The 10,911-nt window shown below is 38.9% G+C and overlaps 1 protein-coding gene across 1 annotated transcript in view; it reads left to right on the plus strand.

Moving 5' to 3' along the window:
- LOC101860584 overlaps window positions 1–10,911 on the plus strand; it is a gene marked incomplete in the record, with an annotated part of 125,671 nt that overhangs the window by 70,155 nt on the left and 44,605 nt on the right. The window contains 16 exon segments of the mRNA XM_035970672.1: window positions 723–835; window positions 1,447–1,618; window positions 2,376–2,467; window positions 2,880–3,051; window positions 3,840–3,931; window positions 4,213–4,384; window positions 4,714–4,805; window positions 5,078–5,249; window positions 6,603–6,694; window positions 6,955–7,126; window positions 7,455–7,546; window positions 7,823–7,994; window positions 8,401–8,492; window positions 8,746–8,917; window positions 9,325–9,416; window positions 10,043–10,214. Coding sequence (XP_035826565.1) covers window positions 723–835; window positions 1,447–1,618; window positions 2,376–2,467; window positions 2,880–3,051; window positions 3,840–3,931; window positions 4,213–4,384; window positions 4,714–4,805; window positions 5,078–5,249; window positions 6,603–6,694; window positions 6,955–7,126; window positions 7,455–7,546; window positions 7,823–7,994; window positions 8,401–8,492; window positions 8,746–8,917; window positions 9,325–9,416; window positions 10,043–10,214 — 2,133 coding nt within the window.

Consider the following 10,911-nt stretch of genomic DNA (forward strand, 5'->3'; position numbering starts at 1 on the left):
AATTCCCCCCTCACCTTTATAACCATGTTTTAGCGCCCCAAGTGTCATGGGGCGGCAACTCTGTTCCGCTCGCTCAGCGCCCCCTAGTCCCATGGGCCCGTAACTCTCAATATTTCATTACTCCAATAACACCGCCTGGGTGAAGTGAGGAAAATTTGTGTAAGGATGATAGTAACTACTGTTATATCATTGGTGATAGGTTGGTGAGGAAAATTTGTGTAAGGATGATAGTAACTAATGTTACACCATTGGTGATAGGTTGGTTTATATGCCATCTTTTGTGTTATCTTTTGTCACTGGTTATTTGTGACTAGCTGCCTTTGTTTCTTCACTCTCTCACAGAAAAACTGACAATCGGAAACTTTTTGTTTGTATGCTGCAACACAACTGTTTAACATTGAGGGGGGGGGGGGAATTAACAAAAGAATATGGTGAAAAGATAGAGATGCTGCACAAAAATTTTTACTTGTAAATTTTCACGATACGTGTTGGACTGTTGGTAGATTTGCACTGTATGCTTCCGCAGAAGTTGAGATTGTTTCAGAGTGCAATCAGGTCTGCTTTGGTAGTAGTAGTAATAATAAGTAATGATAACAATAATAATAGATAGTATTTATATATATATCGCTCTATCCCCTATAAGTATATTCTACATCTGGCATTGAATGAAACAAAAGTTTTTACATTTTGAAAGATTTTGTTTTTCGATAACGTTTGTGCAGCTGCAAGAAAAGTGGTGGAGGTAGCTCCCAAGAAAGCAACTCCTGAACTGTGCAACGTGTGCATGTATGTGGTGCAGTATCTGGATAGTTTCCTGGTGAAGAACAGCACAGAGGTGAGATTCTGTTCTGGTTATCATCAGAATTCTTTTTGTTACTTGTTTTTATAAGAGGTGTATTTGTATTATTAATTTTAAAAATACTGTGCTGATAGACTGCAATTGTGTTGCTCTTGTCCCTGCTCGTACACTCTGAAAGTGTTGTACGCATAAACATAGTATTGGTGGTAAAGGTTCGGGGAATACATGATGTCAGAGGCAATGTGCATCTCGTTTTCGTCTTGCGAAGGGGAAAAATTGGGCAGTGGTTTATTAAGTGACTTTTAAATAGTACTGCCTTGGAGAGGATGATACTTCTGGGAATAAAAAAAGGGAAGCGGAAAATCTGGCATCCTTGCAGGAAAGAACAGAAGAATGTTCAACCAGATGTGCACTGGCACAATCAGTAGAAGGACCCTCGGCGACATTTTGGAGAGAGCAACGGAGCATCAATGGACATGTCCGGAGTGCAGAGATGTTGCTTCCTGAAACAATAAGCAATAAATAAAAAATAACCTGGTAATGTAATGTGAAGTTCATTTATGTTGTGGAGTAAGTTTGTCAGTGACATGTGTGATGTTGTTTTATGTTGTGGAGTTTTTCAGTAGACTTGTGTGATGTTGTTTCAGGCTGAGATTGAGCAGCTGCTGGACAGAGTGTGTGCCATCCTCCCTGGTGATCTGAAACAGCAATGTGACAACCTGGTCAAGCTGTTCGGCCCAACCATCATCCAGTTGTTGGTGCAGGAACTTAAGCCTGACCAAGTGTGCTCTGCCCTAGGACTTTGCTCGGCTAACAAAGGTATCTTGGGACAGGCTTGTTAATTATCTTGTTTCTGCTCTCATGGGATAATCGTGGCCTAGTGGTTAGGCTCTCGGACTCGCAACCATAAGGTCGTGGGTTCGAATCCCGTCAGGGGCCTGACGTTGTGTCCTTGGGAAAGGCACTTTGCACAAATTTTCCTTACTTCACCCAGGTGGAAATGGGTACCCGACTATAGACAGTGAAAGATCTTGTCAGTTTGATAGTGTTTGAGCGCGTGAAATCCGCAGCTTGCACTGTATGCTTCCGCGGAAGCTGAGAATGTTTCTGAGTGTTCTCAGAGGGTCTGCTGGGGTAATAATAGTTGTAAAGCGCATAGAGCATTCTCTTGAGCATGGATATGCGCTATATAAATGCAATTATTATTATTATTATAATCGTTTATTTTCTCAGTTTGAACAATTTCTCAAGTCGATTGTTATTTTAGTCCAAAAGTCTCTCGCATGTATTTGTTGTTGAATGTATGTTGTTTAGTTTTGTTTCTTCTAATCATACTATAAACTATTACTGAATTTAAACAATGATTTTTAGTTGTTTTCATAGGTATTCATTAAATTGGTTCAATTTTGAATGTGTAACAATGGCTGAGTGGTTTGATGATATTCATAGATGACCATGTATAATATTTTCCTATCTTGACTTCAAATGCCCTTGGTATTTTTGCATTGCTGTAATGTATACACTCCATGAGATTTAATTGTTATTTCTCCTTTCTTTTTTTTCTCTATGGCCACAGTGAAACTGGCCCAACCAAACAGTGAACTGTGTGACCTTTGCAAGCTTGTGGTGCAGTATCTGGACACTTTCCTAGAGAAGAACAGCACGGAGGTGAGGGCTCCTGTTTGTTTTACTTTTGGTTTTAGGTTTTGGTTTTTTGACAGAGGCATTCAGGAGTAAGGTCTTGCCCTAGAGGAATAGTTTTTATGTGAAAATTGATTCTTAAATACGAGTATAAGCAAAAAAAAAAGAATGTATCAAATATGTCATAGATGCATCTTTTGCCTCCTTTTTGTTCTTCACCAAAGAGACTGGTGTAATAGAAATAATTTTCTTGTTCTAAGAATTGCAGGGTTGTTCCATGCTTGTTAATATTGAGAACATTTGAAGTGTAGAATCAGTGAACATTTAAGGGAGAATATGGTAATGATTGTTTAGTAAGTCTTGTATCAAATATCTTCTGGCAATGTAATATTGTTTTATGTTGTGGAGTTTGTCACTGACATGTGCGATGTTGTTCCAGGCTGAGATTGAGCAGATGCTGGACAGAGTGTGTGCCATCCTCCCTGGTGATCTGAAACAGCAATGTGACGACCTGGTCAAGCAGTACGGCCCAACCATCATCCAGTTGTTGCTGCAGGAACTTAAGCCTGACCAAGTGTGCTCTGCCCTAGGACTTTGCTCGGCTAACAAAGGTATCTTGGGACAGGCTTGTTAATGATCTTGTTTCTGTTCTCATGGGATAATTGTCTTTTTTCGCCTGAGCCTTGTCTCAACTTGATGGTTATTTTTAATCCAGAAGTCCTCATTCCCAAAGGGGGGACATTTATCGTTCAAGCATAGTAGAATTGTAAATGGGCTGACTCATGTCATGCTCATAACTGTGCCTGATCTACAACAGGGAACTGCTGCTTTTTCTTTCCTGATCCTTACTATTGTCATTTTCCTCTACTTTTTTGTATGTTTGTCAATCTCTTGTGACCTGCTATTTTGGGGTGCCTTGATAGTCGAAGCAGACCTTGTGCTGTTGAAGCTAGAGAGATGAGCAGGTCTGATTCCCTGTAAAGACTTCTCTGTTGACACCCACCCCTTGGTGCTCATATGACCTTATGCAGTTGCGAGCGCCGTAAAACCTCTACTTTTTAAAAAAAAGAAAGAAAAAAAAAAGGTCCTCAGCTGATATTTGCTATTGTATGTTTGTTGTTTTGTTCGGGGTTTTTTGTTCAAGATATTGTTCCATTACAAAAGTTGTTATGGTTTTTGTTGTGTGTCTATGTATGTACAGTTTTGAATTCAAGGCAATGGGTTCATGGTTTTATATTTATAAGATTCTTTTGCGATAATCACAGACACACATGAATATTTTATCCTCATATCTGAACATGAAATGCTCTTAATTTTTTTTTTTCATTGCTGTGTTTTTGCTGTAATACACACGCTCTGGTATATTTAATTAATTCTTTTTCTTAATTCATCCTTACAGTGAAATTGGCCCAACCAAACAGTGAACTGTGTGACCTTTGCAAGCTTGTGGTGCAGTATCTGGACACTTTCCTAGAGAAGAACAGCACGGAGGTGAGGGCTCCTGTTTGTTTTACTTTTGTATGTGTGGATTTTGGGTTTTTTAAGCGTCAATGAGAAATAAATCTGGAATCTAGTCCAAGAGAAAAGTGCAAAAGTGAAAAGTGATTCAACATTTTTTAGATAGAAATAATTTTGTGAAAAAGGCTTGTAAATTATCTTGTTTTTGTTCTCATAGGATAATTGTTGGGTTGTTTTTTTTAAAAGTTTGAGCCATATCTCAATCTGATTGTTAATTTTCATCTAAAAGTCCTGGGCTTGTGATGTTGTTCCAGGCTGAGATTGAGCAGATGCTGGACAGAGTGTGTGCCATCCTCCCTGGTGATCTGAAACAGCAATGTGACGACCTGGTCAAGCAGTACGGCCCAACCATCATCCAATTGTTGCTGCAGGAACTTAAGCCTGACCAAGTGTGCTCTGCCCTAGGACTTTGCTCGGCTAACAAAGGTATCTCAGGACAGGCTTGTCAATGATCTTGTTTCTGTTCTCATGGGATAATTGTTTGTCTTTTTTAGCATGAGTCTTGTCTCAACTTGATGGGTTTTTTTAATCCAAGTCTTCTGATGACTCTCGCAGTTGTATGTGTGTTTGGTTGTTTTGGTTGTTCTTCATCGTGTTGTACCATTACATAATTTTGTAATGATTTTAGTTGTTTCCATAAAGTGTATTCAATTTGGAATTCATGATAATGGGGAAATTGTTTAATAGTTTTTAAAAATTCTTTGACAATATTGATGGACACGTATAATATCTCCATTCTCTATCCCTGGTGACAGTGAAACTGGCCCAACCAAACAGTGAACTGTGTGACCTTTGCAAGCTTGTGGTGCAGTATCTGGACACTTTCCTAGAGAAGAACAGCACGGAGGTGAGGGCTCCTGTTTGTTTTACTTTTGTATGTGTGGATTTTGGTTTTGAAAGGGGCAATGAGAAATAAGTCCAGTCCAACTGAAAAGTACAAAAGTGAAAAGTGCTTTGGCATTTTTTAGATAGAAATAATTTTGTGAAACAATCTTGTAAATGACCTTGTTTTTGTTCTCATGTGATAATTGTTTTTTGGGGGTTTTCTTAGTTCACGCCATGTCTCAATCTGATTGTTAATCTTAGTCTAAAAGTCCTGGGCTTGTGATGTTGTTTCAGGCTGAGATTGAGCAGATGCTGGACAGAGTGTGTGCCATCCTCCCTGGTGATCTGAAACAGCAATGTGACGACCTGGTCAAGCAGTACGGCCCAACCATCATCCAGTTGTTGCTGCAGGAACTTAAGCCTGACCAAGTGTGCTCTGCCCTAGGACTTTGCTCGGCTAACAAAGGTATCTCAGGACAGGCTTGTCAATGATCTTGTTTCTGCTCTCATGTGATAATTGTCTTTTTATGCCTGAGCCTTGTCTCAACTTGATTGCTATTTTTAGTCCACAAGTCCTCAGCTGATATTTGCTGTTGTCTCTGTGTTATTTTGTTGGGGTTTATTTTTCAAGATATTATTCCATTACAATTTTTTTAACTCACTTCAGACGGGTCACACAACAGTTGCGTGACCCCCGCCATGACGCTCGCGTCGGGTCTCACAAGCCCTGCGTGACCAACTTTGGAATTTTTTTTTCGCTCTACAAATCACGCACGGATCGCGAGACCCGCCTCGTACCCTTGTTTGGCCAAGCCTGAGCTACTTAGACTTCGTTTCGTATCTCTGGGTCCGGTAGTTTTTAAATTATTGAAGGTGAAGGACAGTGACCCCAACTGAGGTTGAACAGACCGGAACTCGCGCTTTGTTTTTTTCTATACAGCTCATAGTAATCCGACAGTCGCGTCGTAGTAACGGTCGAAGAAGTCGCATGAACAAGAATCACATAATTTCGCCGTTTTCTATACTTCTGTGCGTTTTACTAGTTCTAGTGTCTCAGAATATGATGTGTCTAATAGTTAGGATCCTGGATATGTACCCGAACACGGCCCGAGTCGTAGTTCTAGGGCTAGATCTAGCACTAGTACCGGTGTTGTTTTTCGCGCAACGAAATCACAACGTCGTGCCGTACATCTGTCTCATGTAATTCAGTGTATGGGTCTGAATCAATGCACAGACCAGCTTTTATATTTTCACTAAGCACTTGCACATGTATACAAATCAAACCAGAACACTTTGAACTTTTATTTTTGTTGTTGCAGTGAATTTCATTCTACTTGTCACGTCTCTGGAAATTTTTCGAAAATCAAATTCATGCCAATTTTTTAAAAATCATACAAATTAAAGTATTACACTTAGACAACTTTAGTTTTTTGTATTAGATTAAGCTTGAATGTTACTTTACTGTGTCAAAAAATGATTACAATAGGGTAATTCTGAGAGTTGTGGTGATTTATTGAAATACCCCCCAAAACGCCAGTCTTCAACGCTTGTGGCTGGTGAAAGGGCCCAGTCGCAAGTGAGTTAATGGTTTCAGTTGTGTGTCTATGTATATACAGTTTTGAATTCATGGCAATGGGTTAATTTTTTAAATATTTATAAGATTCTTTTAGCGATACTCACAATCACACATGAACATTATGTCCTCATATCTGAACATGAAATGCTCTTAATTTTTTTTTTTTTTACTTGCTGTGTTTTTGCTGTAATACACACCCTTCAGTATATTTAATTAATTCTTTTTCTTAATTCCTCATTACAGTGAAATTGGCCCAACCAAACAGTGAACTGTGTGACCTTTGCAAGCTTGTGGTGCAGTATCTGGACACTTTCCTAGAGAAGAACAGCACGGAGGTGAGGGCTCCTGTTTGTTTTACTTTTCTGTGTGGATTTTGGTTTTTTGAAAGAAAGAAATCTTGTCCATTAGAACAGCCTGAAAGTGAAAAGTGCTTTGGCATTTTTTAGATAGAAATAATTTTGTGAAACAATCTTGTAAATGACCTTGTTTTTGTTCTCATGTGATAATTGTTTTTGGGGTTTTCTTAGTTTGAGCCATATCTCAATCTGATTGTTAATCTTAGTCTAAAATTCCTGGGCTTGTGATGTTGTTTCAGGCTGAGATTGAGCAGATGCTGGACAGAGTGTGTGCCATCCTCCCTGGTGATCTGAAACAGCAATGTGACGACCTGGTCAAGCAGTACGGCCCAACCATCATCCAGTTGTTGCTGCAGGAACTTAAGCCTGACCAAGTGTGCTCTGCCCTAGGACTTTGCTCGGCTAACAAAGGTATCTTGGGACAGGCTTGTCAATGATCTTGTTTCTGTTCTTATGGGATAATTGTTTGTCTTTTTTAGCATGAGCCTTGTCTCAACTTGATGGGGTTTTTTAATCCAAGTCTTCTGATGACACTCGCAGTTGTATGTGTGTTTGGTTGTTTTGGTTGTTCTTCATCATGTTGTACCATTACATAATTTTGTAATGATTTTAGTTGTTTCCATAAAGTGTATTCAATTTGGAATTCATGATAATGGGGAAATTGTTTAATAGTTTTTAAATTTCTTTGACAATATTGATGGACACATATAATATCTCCATTCTCTATCCATGGTGACAGTGAAACTGGCCCAACCAAACAGTGAACTGTGTGACCTTTGCAAGCTTGTGGTGCAGTATCTGGACACTTTCCTAGAGAAGAACAGCACGGAGGTGAAGGCTCCTGTTTATTTTACTTTTCTGTGTGGATTTTGTTTTTGAAAACGGCAGTGAGAAATTAATCTTGTCTAAGAGAAAAGTACAAAAGTGAAAAGTGATTTGCCATTTTTTAGATAGGAATAATTTTGTGAAACAATCTTGTAAATGATCTTGTTTTTGTTCTCATGGGATAATTGCTTTGTTTTTTTCTAGTATGAGCCATGTCTCAATCTGATTATTAATTTTCGTTAATTTTCATCTAAAATTCCTGGGCTTGTGATGTTGTTTCAGGCTGAGATTGAGCAGATGCTGGACAGAGTGTGTGCCATCCTCCCTGGTGATCTGAAACAGCAATGTGACGACCTGGTCAAGCAGTACGGCCCAACCATCATCCAGTTGTTGCTGCAGGAACTTAAGCCTGACCAAGTGTGCTCTGCCCTAGGACTTTGCTCGGCTAACAAAGGTATCTCACGACAGGCTTGTTAATGATCTTGTTTCTGCTCTCATGGGATAATTGTCTTTTTTTAAACCTGAGCTTTGTCTCAACTTTATTAATATTTTTAGTCAAAAATTCCTCAGCTGAGATTTGCTGTTGTATGTAGTTTGATTTGTTTTGTTTCATCTTATTAAACCATTACAGAGTTTTTAAAATGATTTTAGCTGTTTTAATATGTTGTTTTCATTAAACGTGTTCAAGTTTTAATACATGACAATGGCTAAGTGGTTTGATGATATTTGTAGATGATTATGTATAATGTTTTCTTACCTTAACCTAAAATACCCTTCTTTTTTTTTTGCATTGCTGTAATAGATACACTCCATTTTATTTGATTATTCTATCTCTTTTCTTCTTTTATTTGTAACTACAGTGAAACTGGCCCAACCAAACAGTGAACTGTGTGACCTTTGCAAGCTTGTGGTGCAGTATCTGGACACTTTCCTAGAGAAGAACAGCACGGAGGTGAGGGCTCCTGTTTGTTTTGCTTTTCTGTGTGGATTTTGGTTTTGAAAGGGGCAGTGAGAAATAAGTCTTGTCTAAGAGAAAAGTACAAAAGTGAAAAGTGATTTGGCATTTTTTTAATTAGATAGAAATAGCTTTTAAATTATCTTGTTTTTGTTCTCATGGGATAATCATTTTTTAAATAGTTTAAACCTATTCTCAATCTGATTGTTAATTTTCATCTAAAAGTCCTGGGCTTGTGATGTTGTTCCAGGCTGAGATTGAGCAGATGCTGGACAGAGTGTGTGCCATCCTCCCTGGTGATCTGAAACAGCAATGTGACGACCTGGTCAAGCAGTACGGCCCAACCATCATCCAGTTGTTGCTGCAGGAACTTAAGCCTGACCAAGTGTGCTCTGCCCTAGGACTTTGCTCGGCTAACAAAGGTATCTCAGGACAGGCTTGTTAATGATCTTGTTTCTGATCTCATGGGATAAACGTTTATTTTCTCAGTTTGAACAATTTCTCAAGTCGATTGTTATTTTAGTCCAAAAGTCTCTTGCATGTATTTGTTGTTGAATGTATGTTGTTTAGTTTTGTTTCTTCTAATCATACTATAAACTATTACTGAATTTAAACAATGATTTTTAGTTGTTTTCATAGGTATTCATTAAATTGGTTCAATTTTGAATGTGTAACAATGGCTGAGTGGTTTGATGATATTCGAAGATGACTTTGTATATTTTTCTATCTTATCCTCAAATGCTCTTCGTATTTTTTGTATTGCTGTAATGTATACACTCCATGAGATTTAATTGCTATTTCTCCTTTCTTTTTTTCTCTGTTGCCACAGTGAAATTGGCTCAACCAAACAGTGAACTGTGTGACCTTTGCAAGCTTGTGGTGCAGTATCTGGACACTTTCCTAGAGAAAAACAGCACGGAGGTGAGGGCTCCTGTTTATTTTACTTTTCTGTGTGGATTTTGGTTTTTAATGAGGCATTCATGAATTAGGTCCTAATCTACAGGATTAAACTGCATGTGAAAAGCGATTCATAAATATGAGTATAAACAACAACAAAAAATGTATTAGATTTGTCAATGATATATCTTGTGCCTCCAGATTGTTCTTTATCAAAGAGTCTGGTCAAATAGAAATAGTTTTGTTACCTTGATCTGAGAATTGCAGTGTTGTTTCATGCTTGTTAGTGTTGAGAACATTTTAAGTGTACAGTCGCTAAACATTAAAGGTGAATATGGCAATGGATGTTAACACTATCCACCCGCACAGCGCTCAGACCGCGCAACTCTTATCCCCACGGATCAGCATACAGATGCGGTACACGCTATATCACACAGTTGCTGATCAGCGTCCCGTGGGGAAAAGATGCGGCTTTTTACCGTCGCTGATCGCGTCCTGTGGGGGCAAAGTGTTTAGTGAGTTTACAATCAAAGATACTCTGGCAATGTGATGTGAAATTTTGCTTTGTTTTTACATGTCAGTGGACATGTGCGATGTTGTTTTATGTTGTGGGTTAAGTATTCCAGAAGACATGTGTGATGTTGTTTCAGACTGAGATTGAGCAGATGCTGGACAGAGTGTGTGCCATCCTCCCTGGTGATCTGAAACAGCAATGTGACGACTTGGTCAAGCAGTACGGCCCAACCATCATCCAGTTGTTGCTGCAGGAACTTAAGCCTGACCAAATTTGCTCTGCCCTAGGACTTTGTTCTGCTAACAAAGGTATCTCAAGACCAAGCAGCATCAATTTATCATAACCTCGAAAGCCTACTTTCTCAGTATCGATGTGCTGTTGGTAAAAAAATTTTGTGGTCACATTTTTATGGTTTGAACGGAGACATTGGGGGTGGTTGAAGGGTGCCACTGGTAGGTTCTACTTCTTCACTTCTCATCTGTTGTTTCTGTCTGTCTGTCTTACCTTTTCCCAACACTAAATGACCATTATTGTGTCTATGTACTTCTCTTTACTTAAACAAACAAAGCAAATGGAGACATTGAAGGTATTGTATTGACAAATCAATTTAAAATGTGTGACATCTGAATGATACATGGCTTTGTGAGTGTAGGGATTCTCCAGTTTAGATTTATCATCCCTGATATGGGTAGTGTGTATGTTTCTTTTTACTGGTTCTATGAGTGATTTCTATTGACAGTGAAGTCTGTTCTAGGTGTCCCATCATGGGTTCTAATCTTGTGTTCTTGCCCTTGATTTATATGAAAGACATTGTTCTTGAGAGGGAGCTTAATATTTTTAAGAGCAAGAAAGATAACAATAGAGATGCAGGCTGTGTAAAATAAGACTGAGGAAGTAAAGCGAGAGAGAGGGCGTGAGATATAGATGAGGGTTGGGGGAGACAGGGAGTGAGAGAGGGATGGAGGCACAGAGAGAAATAGTGAGAAAGAGGAATGGTGGGGGGGG

The sequence above is a fragment of the Aplysia californica genome, unplaced genomic scaffold (genome assembly GCF_000002075.1).
Source record: "Aplysia californica isolate F4 #8 unplaced genomic scaffold, AplCal3.0 scaffold00304, whole genome shotgun sequence".
NCBI classification, from domain to species: Eukaryota; Metazoa; Mollusca; class Gastropoda; order Aplysiida; family Aplysiidae; genus Aplysia; species Aplysia californica.